Below are 24,522 nucleotides of genomic sequence, written 5' to 3'. Positions count from 1 at the left end.
TTAGAAAACATCCCTTCTATGAGATTCTGCCAGTTCTGCTGACTGATAAGAAAATGTGCATTCAAATTGGTCCTGCTTACAAAAACTACAACTGACAACACTGTGCAATTTGAGAACCACAAGCCTTAGGTTATTCCTGGGTTCTTTTGAATCAGCGTGAAACGTGCTTCTGTACTGAGACGTCCAACTCTGCAATTTTAAGCTTCCATTTTATTCTTGGCAATCTTATCTCTGAAAGGCAGGATAACTGCAGTAATTGCACATCTCATTTCAGAAAAATAAAGAAACATTCATTTTCCATTTTAATAGTTTACTGGAAACTGGTTCACAAGGAATGAAGAGACTGATAATGAATGAAAATGAAAAACAGCAAGACCCAATTACTCACCCGTGCAAGGCTGGTTCCAGAAGGGACTTTATACGGGACGTACTTTCTGTAGATGTGTCCAACTCGAGAGCATGGAACATCATACATGCCACCTCCACACATCCACACCTGGAAAGCAGACAGAAAGCAAGTGAAAGAAAGAATGGTTCCTGGAAACAAACATGGCAAAAAAACCCATTTTAACTAACGTGTATGGGAAAAAACCACATCATTCTGTGCTGACCCCTCCCACAGTCATGGTGGTCTTCTTGGCATGCTGGTAACTGGGATATGGTAATGTGGCAGACTCTCCCCCCCAGAACCTCACTGTGCAAAAGCAGAGTATGTTCAAAAGAAAATTATAAAATATATATAAATAGAATAGAAAGGAAATAGAAATAGAACTATAATAGAAATAGAAATGAATAGAATAGAATAGAATAGAATAGAATAGAATAGAATAGAATAGAATAGAATAGAATAGAATGGAATAGTTCAGGTTGGAAGGGAGTTTAAGTTCGACCACTTTCATTGTGCTTGCCTGTTTGTGTTATAGTGGGTATACCTGCCTGGTCCTGGAATCTAGCCCCTGACTGACTGTGCTATTCATATTGTGAATGGTGAAAATAGGGGTTAGAGTGAAGGCTTGAATGACAAAGTGCTTTAGATAGCTGCTTCTTACAGATCATTTATGTATCAGCCCTTACAGTCCCTTAGCAATTAGCCACGACATCCAACTGAGACCTGATAATGAAATGTTTGAGGATCTAATCTCATTACAGAGCAAACCTAAATACACTAATGTAAATGTCTAAGGAAGGCTTGAAAGTAGCAGAAGTGGGGCTTTGTCCTTAAATTCCATGGACAATGATGTGCAGTCAGAGTTGAGAGCTACTCTGGAAGCTGCTGCTTACTGTCTGCCATCACAGAATTGACTAAGCCATAGGAGCTCTGGGTAGGTGCCTCAGGACATGTCATTTACTCTCCTAGTAAGCACAGTCCTTCTTAAGGAGGAAGTTCGCTGGTAGATTGGGAATGGAGACTCAAATGAATGCTCTGCCTCCATGCCAAAATAGCTTATTACCACCCAGAGCAATCTTGGAAGAAGTCATGCCATGCAGACACGAGGATCATTTTCTTGAAAAAAAAAACATTTTGTAAAATCTGCCTCTTAAATTAACCTTGAAATCCTCACCTGTTTCATCTCATGACAGCTAATTCACTGGAAAACGCGCATAAACATAGTAAAATATCATAAAAGCAAGAGTATTAAAATAATGTTATTTACTTTTCTAACAGTATTTCCATTGTATGTTACATCATTTGTATTTTTTTAAGTGGAAATTTGCTCTCTGTGGCTGTCTTCAAACAACCCAGTGCTCAGTGAAAGTGTGGACCTATGTTTACTATTTGTTCTTGTTTTTTAAAGGAGGTGTCATTTCAAAGGCTAGACAAATTATTGCTGTGATTAATCAAGGCTTCTTAGCCTTTGAAGAAAGGACAGCATAGCAGTGTGACTCAAAGGTCAGCCCCAGCAAAAATTTAAAAGACAAGAAAGCAGAAATTACAGATATATGTACATACATACATATTTATATATATATAGGCCAGTATTACTTTAACTGAGGCAATGAGAGCTGCAGTAGACATATATTGCATTTCCTCTAAAGCAGTAGGGTAACAGTATAAAATAAAAAAAAAAAAAAAGAAACCCCAGTCAGATATGCTGAGGCAATAACAAGTGGGAGGAAATAACACTGTGTTAGGCTTATATTTGATAGATATAAAACCTGAAAATGCTGTGCTGCACCTGAGGTATGCTGTGCAGGGTAATTGAAATGAATCTTGGGCTGCCTTGAAGGATATTTAGCAGCTGTTCCTGTTTATCTTTCAGCTTCAGAATGGTATTAAAAGCATTTTTTATACTTTCCTGAGAAGATCAATTCTGGCAACTTTGTCTTTAAAATGTGCATTTTTCTGTCACACGCACTAAAAACAAGAAATTGGAGAATGACTTCTGTGTTAAGTATTACAGACCTCCAGCATACCATGAAAGAAACTCAGGTGGTGTGGGACATTTGGCAAAATTATATCAAAAGCAATGAAACTCTCAGGATCGTTAATGTCTCCTTCTTACAAAAGCAATGAATCTGGTCTGCAGCTGAGGTATAAAAAACAAAGATGAAACCAAAATAATGCAATTCCAGCTTGGAAAGATCAAAAGAGTAGTTTATGTGTCAACTAGAGACTATCTCACAATTTATCTTTATATGGCTCCTTCCAACAGAATGTTGCAAAGCATTTTATAGGGATGGTTGAAGGCAAAAAGCAGGCATTAACACAAGCATTAAAAGAAATTAAGCTGTGGTTATGTGGCTTTGTTCCTAACTGGAGTTTAGATGCCACAGATGTGTTTTTTGGCTCTCTTCTAGAGCTCCTGTGGGATTTTGGGTGAATCACTCTCCTTTCACATTACTTCTTTGTCTTTTAAATTGAATTCTGCCTTCTCTTGTGATTCCCCCACCTTATCTCTCTGGTTTATGAGTGATCCGGCCTGGAAACTACCTGGAAAATGTAAATACTGTGCATGCAAGACTGAGATTCCAATCCATATGCTACACTGTAGTCATAATTACTGTAGTAAGAGACTAATGATTTTGGAGCAGTGGAGGATGTGTTGCTGGAGAAAAGGAACATAAACATACAGCAAATTATTCAAAGGATTTAGAGGGTACTGAATGGACTTTGGATTAGGCTTCAAAACTTATTGAGAAATATACTGCTGCTGAGAGCCAGTAGCAAGACAGACAACAGTGAGAGACATAGAAATGAAGGGAAAATACAAACTGTAAACTGGTGGAAGAGGAATATAAAGTATTGCATGCAAAGGCAACAACTTGGTGCTCTTCATATTGTGCAAGAGGGATGGACTACAAACAGGAGAAACGTATTACAACAGTGGGGCTGAAAAAGTTGTAGAAAATAAGAATATAAAAATTTTATGGGATTTTTCACTCTTCTTGAAATATAAGCCAAAAGAACAGATTTGGCAGTTGTAGAAAAGGAGAAAGAACAATATTTTCCTGTGAACTTTTACACACAGTGAGAATGTTCCTCTAAATGAAAGAAAAATTGAAAAATAGGATCACTGACAGCAAATCTACAGTCAATGGGTCTGAAAATTGCAAAACCATTTACTGGAGGTGAAGTGGGATTTCCTGTCAGGAAATATTAAAACTGTACCATGTAAACTGGGAACTGATGACTGTGGGTATTTCAACAATACTCACCAGCACCTCTAAAATTCTGAGAAAACTGGCAATATTCCACATTTGTCAGTCCTTTATATAGATTACAACTGCACTAACAAGTGGCAATGCTCCTCCACTCCCTATCTGCTGCCAAGATTGACAGCTGTGGAGGGAATTAACAGTGATTATGATGATAATGAAAGGGATTAATGAACTTGGAGGTGTGTTTTGGAAAACAGGGATGAAGAGAATTAAAAAAAATGCATTGGCATGGATAAGGATGAAACAACTGTAGATACAGATGACTATCTTCAAGAGAAGAGGGAATCAGCATTAGCATTTTTGTTAAGGTATGATTTACGATGCCTAAGGAATGTCTAGTGCAAAGGATTGCACTGGGTTTTCATGTCCAGGTTTTGGTAGCAGGGTGGCAATAGAGGTGGCTTCTGAGAGAAGCTGCCAGAAGCTTCCCTCAGGTTCAACAGGGCCAATGCCAGCTGGCTCCAGGATGGACATGCCCCGGTCCAAGGCCACCAGCGATGGCGGTAGTGCCTCTGGCATAACAGATTTAAGAACAGGGAAAAGTTTCTGTGCAACTTCAGCCAGAGAGAGGAGTGACAATCCCTGAGAGCACCAGCTCTGCAGGCATCAAAGTCAGGGAAGAAGGAGGGGGAGGAGGTGCCCCAGGTGCTGGAGCAGAGATTCTCTTGCAGCCTGTGGTGAAAACCATGGTGAGACAGTTGTGCCCCTGCAGCCCCTGAAAGGTTCATGGTGGAGCAGAGATCACAGAGGACCTGCTCCCCCTGGAGGATCTCATGCTGGAGCAGGTTAAGATTGTGAGGACTCCTCTCCCTGAGGAGGAAGGAGCAGCAGAGGCAACACATGATGAACTGACTGTAGTCCCCATTTCCCGTTCCCCTGAGAGTGAGGAGGAGGAGAAAATTGGGAGGGAAGTTGAGAAGAAGGGAAGGGTAGGGGAAAGTGTTAAAATTTGCATTTATTTCTCATTGCCCTACTCTGATTTGATCAGTAATAAAATATTTTTTCCCCAGTTCAGGTCACCTTTGCCCATGATGGTAACTGGTGAGTGATCTCTCCCTCTCCTTATCTTGATCCAGGAGCCTTTTGTTATATTTCCTTTCCCTTACTCACATGAGGAGGGGGGGTTAGAGCAGCTTTGCTGGGCACCTGGCAAACAGCCAAGGTCAACCACAAGGGTGTTCAGGAAACACAGGACATTTTTTTTTAGTATGTTTTAGTATGTTTTGCTACTCTGTATTGTGGTGATTACTACATAAACTGTGCCTGTCTAATAGATTTAAATCTAGGATTTCCCAAATAGTGGCTTTCCTTGTTATGTGAAGAAATGCTATTAATCAGGTGAGCTCCAGTGCTTTGCAGCTTTCACAAGTCTAGCACACACCAAAGAGTACTGTCAGCAAGATGTCATACACCTTTTGATTAAAAAAAAAGGGCCCTGATGTTGCCAAAAATTAAAATCCTGAATGCTTTCTTATGTAAAATTTAATCTAAGAAACTATTTAATGAAGAAGTCATATTTTGAGACAGTTTGTGGCTGTGTCACCATCCAGAGTACTCCAAATAATTATTTGCCAAGCAAATTAAAGTAAGATGTGGCATCAACACACAGCACCTGTCCGACAACACTTCCACAGGCCATAGATGTGGATGCTCTAAGAAAGAGTAAATTGTCATCTCTAGATTCACTCAAGTGAAGCCAGGGAAGCTGAACCAGTCTGGTTATTTGGCTTTTTCACTGACTTTCACTGATCTTGGAACAATTTGCAAGTCCACTATCTTACCAAGTTTTCTCAATAGATCTGGTAAATTGAACTGTCTGGCTAACTTGTCCTCATTTAATAAGTTTTAAGATAACTCAATCTATAGCTACAGTAGAATCTGCTGAAGCAGAAACCTTTCCCAAGCTGATTGTGGTGATTCTGACATAAAAAACCTCAGTTCTTTGTCTCTTCCACCTCTGTGATTTTTTCCAATTTTTTGTTATTCCATACCAAACAACAATTTTCTTTTTTATTTTATATCTCTTAAATTCTTCCAATAAGAATTTACTCCTACTTGGCAGTAATTTCTAAAGACTATTTTTTTCTTCTTTTAACACTAGTAAGAAAGGACAAGGACCCTAAGGTTATTATATACTAATGTGATAGATCCAGAGATATGACTGAAATGAGACCCAGTGTGCCACAGCTGCCTCCAAAAAAAAAAAATCTATCACTTGAACAAAACACTGGGACAGTCTGGTATCTCAATTTCCAGTTGTGTTACCATGGTTTCTATACAAAGTCTGGAGAGAACAACAAGTATATTCTTTGCGATGATGAATAAAAGGAATATTTGAAATAGGATAATAAAATCATGGGTGACCTGTCAGAGTCCATTGTGACAGCTGCAAGTAACTACTTATATTTGCCTCTGAAACAATCTAAATGGACAGAAGGTAAATCAATATATTCTAAACATACAGTCTAGCTATTGAGTTTCCCCTGCCTTCCTGTTTGATTTTCCTGAAGTATAAAAATGATTTGGAGAAACACGAGAGTAAGCCAGTTAATGCAAAACATTTTGCAGTTCTTGGAACTCCTGTAAAGAGAGGCTGGAAAACCAGTGCTGGGTGACACTGTACATTTCAGTCAACAGAATGGCCTCAGCATTGTTTTAATTGCAGCTGAAACTCAGCTGCAAGATATCTGATATTAGTCATGGCTGACATGTTATTATTTATTTAAAGAGCTTTACACTAACAGAGTTTGGAAGTAGGCTGGAAAGATCCTGGAGGTAAATTTGAATTGCAATTTCAGTTCCAAGCTCTATCCAAATACATTTGATTCAAATAATCTAAGTCAGGAAACTCTATCAAGCCCTTGCAAAACTTTGCATGTAGAGACCATGAGGTAAAATTTTTATGTCTTTGGGTATACTGGGAAATAAACTCAAAATTAGACATGTTAGTCCTCAGTAAACTAATAAAAATACCTGTCTGACATGTAGAAAGTAACAAGACTTTCAGGTCTACATGTAAATGCCAAGTAACTGATTTCAATACACATGTCCACATACAGGATATGAAGGTATACTATAACATGGCTGGTTGTACATAACCTGAGCACTTGAAATGACCCATATACCATTACAATAATTTAAATGCAATTTTAAAAAGTTTCCTTTGGAACAGCTGGCCTGCAGATAACAACTCATGGCAGCTGAGCTGCTCTAGTGATCCACTGCTATTGAAAGGAGCCTTTCTTCCTATGACTTTCTCTATTTCTACCCATTTTCTTGAGCTGACTACAGGGGACCCTATCCCCAGAGGTGATTAAACTTGTTGATCTGGACAGAAAAATTATTCCATTTTCTTTTCTGCTACATTAGTTCTCTGTTGACTTGTTGAACTGAGCTCAACACTTGAGCACAAACACAGCATCTGAGCGAAGGTAAGTGGAGAAGACTTGATAAAAGGGAAAAGGTGGAACTTCATTCTTTGACAGTGGTAAGGTACCATGTTTTCAGAGGGAGCTGCACCCAGTGTGATTTTTATATGGCTTCTGGAGCATTTGCTTATGGCACTGTGGAAATTCCCAATGAAAAGAAGCATTGTAGTAAATTAATTTTAGTTAAAAAAGACAGAAACCCAGATGAATAAAAGCATCGTGATAACACCAGCAAGGAAGTATTCTATAAAGTGGCTTGATGACTTACCTTAAAGGAGATTTCATACTGCTCTCCTCCCCATATTTCTAATCCTGGATCATAGCCTCCCAGCTCCCAAAACCATTTCCGGTTAACGGCAAACAGACCTCCAGCCATTACAGGAGACCTGAAGGATGAATAAAGCAACACAAACAATAATGAAGATGTTTGGCCCATGTGTGTGTATGTGCCCTCTGGGTGTGTTTGTAGGAATGTTTGTTTGAGTTGTGAAGCTATGAAAGGCATAGATAAACATATATGATAGCAGTGCAACCAAACAATATTTCCCTTTATTCATCCAAAGAGGGGCTCTAGATGAGAAACAGGCAATGTGGTAGATCTGGAGAATGGTAGACAGTCATGCACAAACTCCTTTTTAAAAAAAAAATCCCAACAAAACCAAGCCCAAAAAACTAATAGCCTTCCCAAAAGTTCTGTTTATTGCTAAGTAACAGAGAAAGAAAGGGACTCTGGAAAACTGCCAAAGTACTTAATGAGTCTCAGTACTCCATGTGAAGTAATGTGCATTTGAAAGTGAGCAAAAGTTTTCAATTAATTTCAGTCTCATATGTGCTGGCTAGAGAAAGGCAGAAAGGTGAAAGAGGATGGCTGAAGAGAAGCTGTTGGGAGTTAAACATCTGCTTTCCTAAACATTTAGAACTCCTCAAATGTGTCTCACAGTGGTAATTTGACTTATAGGCAAATAATTTGCTATGCTTCCCATGTTTCCATTTATTCCATTAATAATTATGTGACATTTTCTTAAATTAACTCAGTCTTTTCCACAGACAATATAGAATACAAATGAGATATTTAAAGTTATTGTTAGAGAATAACGACAAAAACATATTGCAAATTTATAAGCAGGAATTTTGTACTGGAAAACAAGCATTTTCTCTTTTTATTTTCTTTCAGTATCAAGAAGAACACCTTTCTAATGCAGTAAATACAGTGACAGCTTTCAGAATTCAAATGTTGCTCTTCAACTTATTCCTTGAAGTTGTGGTGGAAGGGGAATACAAGGACATCTATGCTGAACAGGAGGGAAACAACACGCTTAAGAAAGTCCAACCCAACTATGCAATTCCATCAATGTGGATCAACACTAGCCTTATGAGTTTTACAGCAAGAGGCCAGAAGGAACACATTCATACTGATAGCTGGTCAGAGAGAGAAGAAAAGACAAAGCCACAGGAGACCTGGATGGCTTCCATGCAATGTTTCCTTAGCAGAGAGCTAACATGAAACTGGGTCCTGTGCCATGTGTCTTGTAGCAATAAAGCCCCAGGGGAAAATTATTCTGTCCTGGGGCATTTTGTTTTGAATTACTGCTGGTGGTTTGTTTGGAGCTATGGGAGCAGATGGTATCATCCTGGAAGCCCTGAGTGGAAAACAAAAACTTCTCCCTTTGCCACTGGTTTAGGATTTGTCAGTGAACTTGGGACTGGTAAATATTTCAGGAATCCATGCATAAGTTAGAAGTTTACTGAAGAGGACATCATGTTAATGGAATATTCTGCCATATTTTCTCTGCCTTAACAATTTTATAGGCTGCTGTCTTTTATCTAAGGCAGTAGAGACGATAAAGTAGCAAGCAAACAGCTGACTGGTCTCTGCCACCATCAGGCAGCCAGTGAATCCCACACACCAATGTTAGAAAATTATCCCCTCATTTGCATTCATGGTAATGAGAAACATTATGGATAATTTTACTTTCACTTCTATATGGTAGCTTAAAAAAAAAATTAAACTACCAATTTTCATGACTCTTACAGACTAATTTCATTTTCCTTTAGAGATTTCTTTTTAAAAGCACATAGAAACTTTGAGAAACAATGTTTTGCGAAAAAAAAATCCGAACTGACAAGGCTGTGCAGTGTAACATACACTGAATGCTAATACTTTTTTACTTTTATTGACATTTCATATTTCAATATTTCCACATATGAATAAATTAAACAGAGATTTTATTAGAAACCTTCCCCTGAGCATTCTGACTACTACGATACATTTTCAATTCCTACCAAAGTAAATCTAATTATAACATGTCCTTTTTGACTTCAGGTTTTAAATGATCAAAACATAATGTCCTTTTATAAAGGACTTACAATGAGAATGCTTATAACTAAATTGCTACTGACAGAAGAAATGTAGTCCCAGAAATCACTGGGAAAATGCAGGATTTCTCTACTTCTCATAGATATAATATCTTTCCTAAGCATTTCCCTCAGTAGAGTGAATGGCCTATAAAAAAGGTAACTACCACAGGTAAATCAGATGGAAGATAAAAAAATCAGAGACTTAAAATTCCAAAATAATTGGCAAGTACTTACAAATTATATTTGAATAGATAGATTTTTCCAGTGATAAATCCTGAGTAACGAAACCCCTTGTTCTTTAGACGTGAAAGTTCAGAACATTTATTGCAGTTAACAAAACTACCTAATGACTGGAACCGTAGCAAACCCATAATTTTTGCAATTCTTTAAAAAAAAAGTGAAGAAATTGAACGTAATGTTGCCCCATTAATTCCTATTCCACAAGATGTTCTGACATTTGTTGTTTTGTAGGAAGAGCAATGAAGAGGAAAAGCAGGATGGCCTTTTGGTTTTCATTAGAGTGGAATTAGTAATAAGCTGTGTGAAACTGAGTGCTTGGCACAGCATGAATTCCACTCCATGCCACAAGCAGCTACTGCTGAACAGGCCTTAAATTGTCTCCAAAATATGAAGGCAAGAGTCCAGTCTTGCAATCATGGCTGATATGAAAAGTCCTTATGTATCAATAGGATCACTTACACAGATAAAATAACTGCACTGAGCCCAAAGGAGAAGAATTAATCTCTTGTTTAGTGGCTTCTGTATAGAAATGTCAAGTACAAAGCTATGTTTGTAGGAGTAATTTTTTCATGAAATGTCCTGCTCAGATGCTTAAACAATCAGGCTTGAGCTATTATAGCATAATATTATGTGATTAATTACAGTGGAAAGCTGTAAAGTTCTTACGGTCAAAACATTAAAAGGACAAAGGCTCCTAAAACATCACAAAAGCTGGAAGGGTAAAGTTGCTAAACTTAAAAATATTTGCAAAAATCCTTCCACCTGAGAACTACTGCACAGACTCACTGAACATACATGAAAGAACAATATTGGAAGTAAAAGCTAGCTGATTGAAAAATGGCCCAACTGGTCAAGGATTGCTGTGCTGAGATAGAGAAAGAATTTGATTCAGTTAGAGCGTAAAACCCCACAAAACTTGCTTTGCAAAAAATATAGACTGAGAAAAAGGCAGGCAAATACTTAATAGGAAAAGATACATTACAAACAAAAAACTGCACTAAAAGAAGTGCAGCAGTAGCTCAAACTGTAGCCAGCAAAGATTTTTTTTTAACTGCTTGCAATTAACATGCAGAGGAAGGAAGGAGATAATTTCACCTATGAATTTTCAAGGCAAGAGTAAAATGACATGAACTTCAAAGGAGCATGAAGGTAGTTGCAATAGAAACAAATATGGTGTGTTACAAAGACACAAACTGCAGGGCTTACAATCATTACACTGCAAGAGTGATACACACAGTGGAACTAAAGGATTTGTGAGAAGGGAAGAGAAGCTCTGACAGCCTGCAGAACGAAAATGAGGGAAATGAAAATGGGAAAGCACTTGTGCTGGATGACGTGCACAGTAGGTACACTGATAGGAATCACCGCTCAAAACAGCTGAAATTTGGCCATTGTAATTGAATCCAAGGAATGGCACATACTGCACTCTGTACCCCTCTGTACAACCCAGACTGATAAAAGGCTCTGTGCTGAACTACTGAACAGAGACGGATGAATGCTGGAGAGAGGAGTCCATCTCATGCAGGACACATCAGACAAACTGACCTTCAGTGCCAAACCCACTGGCACATTATACAAAACCAAGGCAAATAGCCCACAGCAGAAATCAGGACTAGGTCCTACTGACCTCGTGGCATCAGGGATGTAAATGGAAAAGGAGGAAAGGGGCCATGGTGCAGCTGGCACAGTGACAGCCCCAGAAATGACTGGTGACCTACTGAATGCAGCTTTGAGTTAGGCTTCTGCATTTTTAATAATGAATTTCAATGTCTTGTTAAGCAAGAAGCGTCCCTTCATCCTAGTGATACCAGTGATACCCACCTCAGGAGGGGGAATAAATGCAGTTACCTTGTTTCACTGGTGACTGCCCCAGGTTCTGTCTGCAGTGAGTCCTCATACTGTACCAAAGCTTCTCAAAGGAAATAGCAGAAGCTGACACTAATCCTAAATAAAAGTTTGAAAAACCTGAAAATTAAAATTTATGTACGTGTAATGTTAGTGACAGACTTGGCTACTTGGAGGAAGTGAATACAGGAGTAAAACCGAACTGAAATTAAGAGGAGTTGAGCAGATGGCAAGGATGTGATGTAGGTTAAGAAAGTAAATGACAAAAATAAAAATTTAGTGGTTGCTCCACCTAAAGACAGTTTCTATACTGTGCATAGTAAAAGATTTCAAATTAGCTGAATGAATATTGATAAGGCTTTGTGAATTTCTCAAGAAGTAAAAAAAAAGTGGAATGCTTTATATACTTAATTCTCTAAGCAAATATAATTAAAATGTAATAAAATGTATTTTCAAATGCACCAACATTCAGAAAGTAAAATCTGTCACTGTTACATTAGCCTATGGTATTTTCTCTTTCTTTTTTAACTCAAGTGTCCCCTTTTCTGAACAACTTTTACCCTAGATAAATGTAAACTACCTGTTCAAATGATCATTGTGCTGCAACAGGTAGCAGCCAAGTTGTATTAAACTCAACTTCAAAGTCTCTCTATAATCACATGCAATTTTTAAATTCCATTTTTATTTGGGAAATATTAAGATAAAACCCAATTCTTCAAATGGTGAGCCAGAAAGCTGTGGAGAGTCAGCTACAAAGAAACTTCTAAAAGTGCTTGACTTTCAGTTTATAGAAGTTTCCACTGTAATTTCATCACAGATCCTTGTTTTTCTTACTACATTGCTAAACTTCATTAAAAAAAAATTATATTGTAAAAAAGCAATGAGTCCTTATGTGGGTGATGAGGCCCTTTCCTCTCATATTAGAAAATTAATGAGAAAGAGGTGAGCTGGGTAGAGACTGAAGACTCTGAAGGAAAGGCTTCCCCTTCCCATAATTACCTCTCATAATCCAAGAGAAATCTGTCTGAATTATTGTTAGAGGAGATCTACAGCACTCAAACTAAGCAGTGGGTCAGCACAAATGAGCATCCTGAAGGTAAAAGTAAATGGAAGCTTCTGGAAATGTCCTGCAGGCAATGGTGTTCAGAAGGATAAAACCAAGGAGCAAATGAACAGCTGGAAGTCATGCTAAAGAGACAAATCTAATACACAAGCAGTGTCACAAGATTGAGGCCTGAGTGCTGTAAAAGCAAGAGAGCAGAGCTGAGAGCAGCCCCTCAGCTAAGCCACATTCATGTCATGAGGAGGGATGGATCTTGGACACATGGGGTTCACCAGCAGCAAAACATCCTTCAATTTATCAGTAGGAAGAACTGCTAGAGAAAACAAAAACAACCTCTAAACACAATTTGAAACAACTCTGTCAGTTTAGCAGCTTTTCAAATTGATGGATATTATCTGCATTCACAGTTGTCCCTTGAAAATATAATCTTTGAAAATTAGATGTAGAAATGAAGATAGATTGGAGGTAAAAAAGTATCAACTGTCCCTAAAAGAGGAACTTCAGGTTTCTTGGCTTTTGCTGAGCTTTGATTCCATGTTTCTATGAATAACAACAGTTCATTAAATCCCATCACTATTTTCGAGGAAATTCTCTCAGAACATATGGGGGCAGTATCTGAAGAGAATTGCTACCCAATGTTTTCTTCCCCTCCTTAGACAGAAAGATATAAACCAGAAAATTATCTTCCAGGGCTTACTTTTGCTTTATTGATTTAATTAAGCCCAGTATAGCATCATAAGCAAAGTTTAAACTCAAGGAGAAATTTTCAATTTCATTAAAGATAATAAATGATTCCTTTTGAAACATAACCACTGGGCTGAAAATAGGTTCTTATTTTCAAAATAGTCCTTTAATTCAGACTTTTTCCTCCCAAGGCAGATTCCTAGATTACAAATCCAATCAGTTAGGAGTCTGCTGTTAAAAGTTACAGATGATTTTGACTACTTATTGCAGATTAAAGTAGATTTAAAGATATGAGAGCCCACCCAAAATAGCTTTGTACATAAGGTGTACACCCAGCAGCTTGGGTGGTTTTAAGAATGACCAGTGAGGAAAAGAAGCCTTTCTGATAAATACACTGCATGCTACTGTACAGCACCACACTTATAGCAGTTGGGGACTTGGAAAAAAGACCAACAAGGCTGCTGAATTGCAATCACCACCATAAACTCCACACAAAAGAGAAGCTTTTACTTGTTCTGGATGTCCTGCAGTATTTCAGGCTCTGGCTTTCTTTGTGTGACACAAAATTGATTCAGGTGGGCAAATAAGAAGGGTAAGAATTAAAGCACTGCAAGGAAATGGCACCTGGAGTTTCAGTGGTTTTTCTTTTCTGTTCCTGCCATTGTTCACACACCAGATCAGACTGAATAGTTAGTGAAGGTCATCTCCAGAACATTTCTGAGTTGCAAAGATTTTGAATAAGTGGAAGTATAGTTACAATAACCTTCTCCTGATTTTTTAGCAAAGTCTTTAAAAACACTGCTGCCTAGCATCCTGATGGAATTGGCTTTTCTTCAGGGTCCCACAGACTGCCCCTGGTGACTGACTCGAGCAGACAGAGCTCTCACACTAGGCTAACCAGATGAGACACCCAGTTAATGATATGGCTGTGATCTGCCATGGTGCTGAGGATGTGGATGAATGTTATTCCTTTGATCAGTTCTTCCACAGTACTGTCAGCAAGTGCCCCCACTCCACCCTTATGCACAAACACTGCTTCAAACACAAGCAGGGAAGCAGGGACAAAAGGTAATTTTAATATTTCATTTATGTCTGTCTTTGGGGATTAATGCAGAAGCCTGAAAAGATTCCATGCTGACAGGAAGGGGGAGGCTGGAGCTTGGCACAGCTTTTGTAGCTGTGTCATTGCTACAAAAAGCGACTCATCCATTTGCCAGTGGTCAAAGATTTCATGAATGCTAAGTTTTAAGAAGGAAAAAAAAAATATGCCTGAAGAGGCTAATATGCAGCCAAAGGTATTCTGGGATCCTGGAAATGTTCTCCTAGATGCATCATTGCCATTTATTAAAGCTCTATAATTTGCTGTGTTACCCTATTATGAGAGGGTAATGGGGATCCAGGCATTAGATTTCTCCCAGTCTGCACCAGAGGCACAAGAATATTTTCTTGTGGAATCTGTGAAGCACTGAAAGCAGCTTTTCAAGTACAGAACTGACAGAAAAAACACTGGAAAGTACTTCTCAATGGAGCACGAAGGAGCTGAAAACTGATGAGGTTGAGCACTTGATTATCCCATGATAGCATCTACTTTTAATTTGATGTTGTAAAAATGGACAGGCTGTGGAAAATAAGAGAAATGAACCTTCCTGGTTTATTATCAATTGCAGTGAAATTAAGCCAAGTATGTGAACTCTGCACCTGACTTTGAAGGCAATACAGCTAATCAGTTTGCCATGGAGCTCTGCTAATTTACACAGGCCATAGTGGAAACTGCTGAGCAAACCACACTGATCTCTGAGTTGGGAACAAGAATCCCTACACAGTACAAGTGAGACAACCAGCCTCCTTCCCTCAAGGAGGTTGCACACTAAAATCCTCTTCTAGCTGTATAGGGTACATTTCTAAGAACAGCTAGCACCTTTGGGAGCAATTCAAAAGCAGGAAAACAGGAGATGATATGGCCTCAGGCTGGACTGGGTCCATTGCTGGCTTTTAGGTGACTGACCAACAGAGACTGCAGCTGCCTTGCAAGTTTTTTCCCTCCTGGATCCAGATGCTCACACAGCCCAGATACTCTTGTGTCAGCACTGTCCCACTGCCTGCCATGTAACAGCACATGGATCAAGAGGGGTCACCCTAATTAACCTGTAGATATCTATAAGGAAAATACAGCAAGAAAAAAAAAAAGAACTAAAACAATAACATATAAGCAATGTAACTGCATTAACTCAAACCCCAAGACTCCTGTCTCCAGAAAACTTGCTTCCAGAAAAAAAATATTCTTTTGCATTTATCTAGACTAACAATATACGAAAAAAAAAAAGTGTTATGGTTATTTTAAGAAACATCTCAAGATTTGGAGAAATTGATTTGGGCAATCGATGCCCAAATAAATTTAAAAAATGCGTTAGAGACAGTCCTATCACTTCAGAATTACATTAGAAAGCACAAGAAAAGGTGTATCAAATCCTGAACTGGCAGGAAGGTAAGCTGAACAGTAATAAGAACTCTTGTAAGTGGTGAGAAGATCACAGAATCTTCTGGGTTGAAAGGGATCCACAGGTAAATGGCCTGTACAGGGATCAAACCTACAACCTTGCCATTATTAGCAATATGTTCTAACCAACCCAGCTAATCTAACCTAGACAGGCTTTATTGTTAAGAGATTACAAAAGAACCATCCACAAACCCATCAAAAACCAACACAAACACAACGGAAAAAGCAAATCCTTAATCACAAACAATCAGAAAAATCTTTGTTAGAAATAGCAGCTACTGACCCCACTGGAACTGTAATTTCACTTGGTCTCCACCAGTGGCCACATCCACCACCTCAAACAAATGGGATCCATATCATCTAGATCATTACTGACAGATAGTCGCATTAAGTGGATGTTATTCACAGGAGGAATTGGTAATACTGTTATTATTTTACAGACTACACAAAGAGTGCTCAGTGCTTCTCATTCAATGGGTTTCTTGGCTCCTCTGAGAAATAATTCAAATGCAGATTCAAAGATGACTCAGGGTCCACTTTAAGGCCTTGAGTCCTCACTTTTCTCCAGCTTCTCCCCCTCAAAGGTGGAGGCTCTCCCTGGGGTCGTGAATCCAATCTCAGTGACAGGCTCAGGTGCTGCTGCCAATCCCGACTTGCTGCCAGCACAGAGATGGGCTTCAGGCCTCAGACCCCAAGGAGAAAAATTGCTCCATCTGCCCAAAAACTTCTCACCATGGGACACTACTTCAGCCCCACAATACTTACATCACCTTTGTTTATGCTGCAGTAATCTACCCTTAATCTTTGAGATCATCATCTGTTATCTTTATCTGGTGGCCAGGGTCAGCACAGATTATGCTGACTGAATAAAACCTGTACATCTCCAAAGGACAGAAATCTATACTGTCTACACTGTCACTATAAACTTCTTTCTTTTTGATCTCTTGTTCTGAGTCTCCTGAATTCTTGGCTTCAATCCTGTCCTATAGCTCATTCCCCAACTCCCTGCCTAGGAAACTTTTTTTTGCCAGGTTCCCTGAAAAACTCTCAGGGGATGCTTCTCTCTGCAGCTGGTGGGAACTGAGGAGCACGGATCTCACCAGCAGGTTTCACTTCTGACATTTATTTTAGTAAACAAAAACAATCCCTCACTAACAGCTAACCAGAAAGGAGAACTATGATGCCATAAAGACCAAGATAATACATCTGAATGTTTTGCTAGAGAAAACATTTTCAAACCACTCATCTCTAGCTAGCAGAAGAGAAGAGGAGAAAGCCTATTGAAAGTGTAGAGAAGAACAGTAATTAGGTCAGTCTGACATTTGGTGTCCTACATGTGTGAAAATATTTTCCTAAAAACTTCAGCTGTACAAAAACACAGAACTGAACTTAATACACACAGTAAATTGTTGGCTGTCATTACCAGCAGTAAGACTGGAGAGTTATGGCTGTAAAGCAGCTGCTGTAACATTCAGCCATGTTCTGCTGACAAGAAAAAAAAAAAAACAACTAATGAAAGATTTAAAGGAAGAATGTTATGCATGAATCTTCTTCGACAGGCAATTAAAATACAAATTGCAAAACACAAATAAGTACATTATGAAACACAGAACTGCAGGTCAAAGATTGAAATCATTAGCATTGACAGAGTTGCATTTAAAGCTTTAATTCTAAGGCTGTACATAGGATGCTATTCTTCTAAATGCTACACTTATAAATGAAGATAAAGTGAAATGAACACTATGAATATTTTCTCCTCATAACTATACTTAAAAGCAGAACCATGTTTCCATTGTAATTACACAGGATGTTATTCCATTAACAATTAATATTACGAGCAAGTGGGAAAGCAAACAAGCCAACAGGAAAAAATCTGCTTTCAAATATTACTAAAAGAACTCCCTTCATAACTTAGTTTTTTTTATTAGTGATGAGGCTTAATCTCTCCACAGAGGCAGAAAAGTGAAATGGTCACAACTAAACAGTGTTTTGGGCTTAGGTGAAGCAGATTCCTGACAATATCTTTCAATCACTTGCTGGTGCAACTATTCCTGGAGGCTGAAATCTGCTCTACCTGGAAGGTACAATTTCTTGACAAAGAATAATAGCAAGAAAGAAAAACTAAGTACATTTTCTGAGAAGAGGAATGAGCTTCACAGAGGTCAGCATTTTGTCTTCATTGCTTCTCTTTCCAGAGCAGGAAGAACAGCTTCAAGCAAATCTGACACAGCATGCTCTGCATTAGCAGTTTTCTTCCTCCATACCTCACCCTGTCTGTACCAATACCTTGCCATTAATCTAGGAGTGGTTTATACACCTGTGTTTTCCAAGGAGAAAACTCAGCATACTCCAAATCCCAGTGCAGAAGCAACAAACAAAGCAACCTTCCTCTTCCTGCATCACACGGGAGGGATTCACCTTGAGACTTGATTTCACTTTCTGGGGGATTTAATACATCAGAGAGAAATGGATGCAGGAGATGCACCACCTGTTTGAGGTTTTCAAAGACACACCCTGTCTGCTGTAGGACAGACCCTAATTACAAACAGGTGCCATCTGATGCAATGACTAAGAAGAAAATTAGGAGACAGTGAAAAAAACTTCCTATTTTTGTTTCAGTAAATTGAGCAACTCTGAAATTTCACCGTAGATGTGAGCACAGGATCCATGCATGTATCCCTGGTAGTCCTTCAAGATCATCACATTACTTGCTCTGCACTAACAATAGAGATAGCTGCCGGGCAAAACTCCAAATGAATAATGTCATTCTCCACAAACTCCTGTTGCCATGAGCAATGGTGTCCACATGATGAACACCACACAAGCAAGCCAATATTCCTTCACCTCTCTGTGGAATAATGAAGTTCACTGTCATGATCCATTCACAGTTTGTGTGTATGTATTTCATTATCAAGACAAAAGCCAACAGCCAAGTATGCAGCAAGAAATATGTGTCATATTCTTGACAAATAATGTAAGTAATAAAAAGTTCCTGTTTCAGAGAAAGGAATATAATCAAGAACATTTTTTTCCTCGCATGAAAGATTTTGAGTTCAGTTTCCCAGCTACAGCTCTACTGAAGAAGCACAGCTAATTTGTACTCTAGGTGGAGACTAATGTAAGATATTTTAAATATATTTTCTAATAAGAAGTCAGCATACGATCTATTGCAGTAAGTAGTAGAACACAGAAATAATCCATTTTCAGGAAGTGCATGTCTTGTCTGCTGATATAAATAATCCTTTGAAATATCAATTCTTGCAAAAAAATGTCTGTTTAGAAACTGATACAAGAGAAGTTCTTTCCCCAGTCACTAAACCACTCTAGCTGAGCCTTTATACTGACCTATAATACATTTTTAGTGCTATTATATAGGAGCCTACAGTGAAAACAATTTTTTAAAAATATTATTTCACACATGCCCCAAATGTTAACTTTGAATATATTGTTTGCATTTTTCTTTGAATTACTTTACAGTATTATAAATCTTAAAATAAAACCTTTTCAAGTTAAGCATTCTCTGTTATTGTAAGCCTAGCAAACTGACTTTATCACAAAAGATTTCATTATTGTTTCCCTCTTAGGAAACAAATACATAAATGGAGTACATCAGTGAATTAAAAATACTCCTCCCTCCATCTCAGTTACTAAATTAAGTCCCTTGACTGAGCTGGAGAGTTCAGCAAATCACTAAGCACTTTTCTTTGTGTGTGGAAAAGCAATTTTCTTAGCAAAAAAATTAACTGTACACAAGTAAACCACCACTGCCACTGAAGTTTTATACAATCCTCTGTAAAATATTAAGGGCTGATGAACTTCAGCCAAAGTTTTCTCCTTATCACATCACAAACTGCCTTTGCCTGATGCAAACTTCAGTAAATAAACAAAGGGGGAACAACGCTACAACTGTGAAAAACCTGCCCAATCTCCATTGGAACAACTCAACACTAACCTCTTTTTAATTACTTTTTCCATATCAGAAAGGTACAATGTCCTCCTTCTCTCAGTCCTCTCTGTTCTGAAGCTCCTCTGGAGTCTCCAAATAACTATTTCATGGTTCCCAGATATGGGGGTCAAATCTGGACATGGTGATGTGTCCATGACAGATACGTAAACTAGAATATCTACCTGCAACTTTTATGGACATTAACACATCACACGATGAAAACGGAGCTTTATTTAACAATATAACACCTTCATCCTTTCCTGTCACAGTGCTGACTAACTAGCTATTTGCATTCATGCTTTAAATTTCTGCTCAGCAGCGGCACGCTTTGCTTTCTAGTGCTGAATTTCACGTTAGTTCTTTCTAATTATTTCTTCAATTTGTTGGGACCAAACAACACTGCATTTTGTTTATCTTCTCGAAGATTTGTAAGCCCCTGAATTTGTATTTCACATAATTAATGACGACACTCAATAGGATGTGTGGTTCTGTAGAGCCATTTCCCCCAGGGACCTGCACCAATATTTGAGACAATCTCACAGCTTAACATCAAACCATTCAGAGCTACTCTTTGGCAGCAACTTCTCAGCCTGTCATGGTCATCTGATGAAAAATAAAGACGACAAAGGTGTATCCACACTCTATCAACTTTAGGAGAAAGGAATAATGGCAACAGCAAAAGCCTTGGAATGGAGGTCACAATCACTGCCTGCCTATTCTTTAAAATAGCCAAGTTCCTAATACTGCTTAAGGTGTCTGATGTCTTGCTGTTCCCAAAGGGAGAGAACTCCCTGCTCACTCCTCTAACCCTCCCTGCTATAGCCTGCAGGTGTGTGGTCTTACCCCACAGAACAACAGCTTTATCTTTCTCAAATTGTTGAATTCACTCAAGCACTAGAAAACAAGACAATTTTCCTGAGTGTAGAGGGTTTTGTTGAGTTTACATGCTCCGGAGGTGGGTATTGTAAAGCACAGGAGGCAGCACCAAGCCACCAGTGTGACAGACTGTCCCACAGCAGGAGTATCCTCTCTTTGACCTGGTGGCAGGGAGCTCATTTTAGCCCTGTGTTTCATGGCACCACATCCCCCATCAAAGAAGGAAATTACAGTTCTGTGACAGGGTCACTTCCTGATGAGCCCGTATTAATGTTTTTTATTACATTTTAGATAACTTAAAGTACATTATTTAGTATTTTTTTACAAATTTTTGATTCAGGATCAAAGAAAGCCTTATGTACTTCTTCATGATTACAAAATCACAGAATCATCAAGATTGGAAGAGCCCTTCATGATCACGTAGTCTAACCATCAACCCAATGCCACCATAACCACTCCTGAATTAGGTGGTTTAAACACAGATTAAGTATTCTATAGTATCTACCATCATCCTTTTCTTTTCCCTTCTTCCCTCATCCAGAGTGAGTCAATAAACCTCTCTTGACTGCCCCAAAACTCTTTAGCAAGCATATATAACCTTACACACCACACAAATCCTCCTCCTCACACCAGATGAGATTTACAAATCACTGAGGTAACCCCTGCATCTGCTGTACACGGCAGAGAGCTCCTGAGAGCATGCTGAATTTTAGGATGCTTCTGAGACTCAGAAGAATATGCCCACCTCTTCCCAGCAGTATCACTGGCACCTGCAATGATGCCCCACACCTGCAGGTTTCTGGGTGCTTGAAATCAGAGTCACACAATCACTCCAGTTCCGGGAAGAATCTGGGGAAGCCACAGAGAACACAACCTTCATCTCAAACAACTTTTCCCTGTCTCACCTCCTCTGCTTGTTGTGGTTGCTATCAGAGTGTGGTAACCCTGCCTTGAGGGCAGGAAAGTGTGTCTGCAAGGAGCACTCAGATTGATGACACTCAGGATTTCATTTGGAGAGCACCAGCTGGAGCGTGCCTGGAGCCAACTCTGACACCACTCCTGCAGGTAACTAATATGGATGGCTGGCTAATTTGGCTTTAAGTCTGTCCTGCAGGATGTTTTACTCAGGCATCAAGCTTACATCTGACAATGATAAAACACAAGAACTCTAACAAAACATTTGACTTCATGCCAGCATTTCTGATTCTTCTCATTTATTTGCAATAACACTGACATTTACATTCAGAAATCTCAAATTCAAAACACTCTTCTTGTTAAAATCAGCTTATTTCTTAGGCTTATGAAATATTTGCATGCACTTTTCTCTGAGCATCTTTTCCACTTAAAACTATTTCATTAATAACATTTTGAAATTTATCTTCATGGATCAGAAGTTCCATATTTGAACTGTTTTTGTTGTAACCAGTCAACTGAGTCACCTGGTATGATACTGCTCTTTCTCCTTGCTTCAGTGTAAATATCCTGTTGGCCATTTGCTTTCCTATAAGGCCTGCAAACAGAAAGCTGAAATGTATTTTCCACTAGTTTTTAAGATAATAAAACTCTGTATCCATCAGCTGAAGACCAAGAGAAAGATATTCTAGTTGCCATTAAATATTGGTGATGTTTATTTTTGTGTTATTTATTTAAATTTATACACATGACAACTCTATGTCCAAAATATTTTAGAAAATGCTTGATTTTTAAAAATTATTTCTGCCAAAGAGCTAATTAACGAGTTAATTTAAATTAAGTAAGTTATAAAGAAAGCTAACAGCTGGAGAAAACTGGGGAAGAATGCCTAAGACAGGGGAGCAAAATTTGGCCTCAACAGTATCCTGTGTGGATACTCCTGTTTTTTAGGCTCTACAGTAAATCACTTGCTCTGTACTTCATCAATAAAATCCAGTATTAATACCTTTCTACTTCAGTAGGATGCTTTCATAACACTCAAACTTGTGATGGAAATAAAAGCTTTTAAGAAAGATCCTCTTTAAAAACTCCTTGTGAAAGGTCAAAGAAACAAGTAATTTATTTTAATTAAGTGCACATGGAATTAAAAAATAATTTTCTAATTCATTTCTTAAAATTTTGTTTCCATCCCAAGAAGTGTGCACATTGTTTTTTCAGAGACTTTCATGGGTTCATTTTAGCCAGCAAGCACCTGACACAAACATCTGTGCTCCAAAGGAAAAACCAAAGTGGGTCACTTGGCACTGACCAAGGACCAGCAGGAAAGCCTCTTTCTTCCATCAGTCGTGGAAAAGACAGAGGTTACATATTCTGCACACTCATAGTAACTTCTGCCATGGATTAGAGAGTCCCAATCATTGTCAAGAAAGACAGCACTCTTCAAACTAAACCGGCCTATTTTTATTGAAGGGAAACAAAATGGGAATAGTCTGAATGGCCATGAGAAAAACATTAAAGCACTTAGACACTTATCAAAAATATACCAAGCTCCCAATCCTGAAACAACCCTTTTTAGCAAAACACATCTCCAGCAGTAAGAGCAGTAGATAAAACACTTGCCAAAGATTCTCATTATTATCTTGCTAAAAACGAAATTAATTTCAATTTCCAAAAAAGGTAAGGAATGGAAAAAGAACAACAATGTGTATTTAGCACATGGAGAAAGGGACTGTCCTTCTGTTTCTCTTAAAAATGAGGTAGATGTAGGATAGATGATATATCTGTGTCTGTCTGTTTTTATATGTCTTGAAAGGTTTAACTTTTGCCCTGTTTCATACCATAGGAATTTTGGTATTAATTTGACTGAGGCTAGGGTATCTTTTTCAGAGTTTTCCAGCCCTGGCTTGCAGGTTCCTGTGAACTATAGCTGGTATTTTAAACTGCTATTCAAGTACTCACAAAACAATGAATATATAATTGGGACATTTCTTTTTTTCCTGTTTTTATCCATTGTTTAGCTAATTATGCTCCAGAGACACTCTCTGGCTAAGCAGCAGCAATGCTGAATAATTCAGAAATAAGGAATATCAATGTGCAGAAAGGAAAGCTGTCATGAAAATCCCCAAGGATCTGTTTCAGCTAACAAATCTGACAGCACGTCAGTGACCAGCCCTGCCCCTGGCACTGTGATGAGCCTCTAGTGCTCCAGCTATTGTTCTCATCTACAGATCTCCTGTGTCCCAACAAGAGACTCTCCAAAACACTGCATTCTTCAGACTGAACTACCTCACTCTGAAAAATGGATTATGGACCCCTAAGTTTATTTTTCCCATTACTATTATATCTCTGGCAAGATGTGTACAGTGTTAACAATCCTCTTACAGGGACAAAACCCAGAGAGAGACAAAAAGGCTCAGAAAGGAGAATTGTCCAACATAATTATTAACACATACTGACTTACAGCCAACACCAATTTTGTTTACACAAACAGAAAATATACAAGACACCAGAAATTTCAAGGTGCATTTTGAATATCAAAATGGTAATCATCCCCGTAGGAATCCCTTGTTAAAACTGCTCACTAAAATCTTGCTCACCAGTAGCATATGCTCATCTATGGGTTTCAGATATTTCAGAATTATCAACTGCTATAGTTCTTCCCTTAAAATATAGGGTTTTTTCATGCCATTACACATACAAATCACAATACAAAAATTAAATTTATCCCCCCCCCCAAAACCCCCCCCCCCAAAAAAAAACCAGCGCATTTACATCAGCTTTTTACTAACAGAGGATCTCTGTTAAGGTAAGGTGATGACACTGAGGAGTTCAAAATAGGTTTTAACTAAGATTCACATGGACTACCTCTCTCCCAGACAAATTGTAGCTTAAATGTAGAGATGTTAAGTGTTAGTTATATTGGGATAGACCAAATAACTCAAAACACTCCTCATCCCAGCATACAGGATCCAAAATACTTTTGACTTCTGCCTCTAGCTTTACAAAAACTATT

General features: G+C 38.5%; 1 protein-coding gene across 6 annotated transcripts in view; it reads right to left on the bottom strand.

Moving 5' to 3' along the window:
* Nucleotides 1-24,522, bottom strand: part of GALNTL6 (polypeptide N-acetylgalactosaminyltransferase like 6) — a 539,467-nt gene that overhangs the window by 39,141 nt on the left and 475,804 nt on the right. For all 6 annotated transcript variants that reach the window (XM_077177323.1, XM_077177322.1, XM_077177325.1 and 3 more), the window contains 2 exons: nucleotides 7,357-7,474; nucleotides 389-496 (listed from right to left, as the gene is read on the bottom strand). In XM_077177323.1, the coding sequence (XP_077033438.1) occupies nucleotides 389-496; nucleotides 7,357-7,474 (226 nt within the window). The remainder of the gene's footprint in view (nucleotides 1-388; nucleotides 497-7,356; nucleotides 7,475-24,522) is intronic.

Source organism: Agelaius phoeniceus, chromosome 4 (genome assembly GCF_051311805.1).
Source record: "Agelaius phoeniceus isolate bAgePho1 chromosome 4, bAgePho1.hap1, whole genome shotgun sequence".
Classification (NCBI taxonomy): Eukaryota; Metazoa; Chordata; class Aves; order Passeriformes; family Icteridae; genus Agelaius; species Agelaius phoeniceus.
This window is presented reverse-complemented; position numbering and strand designations above follow the sequence as displayed.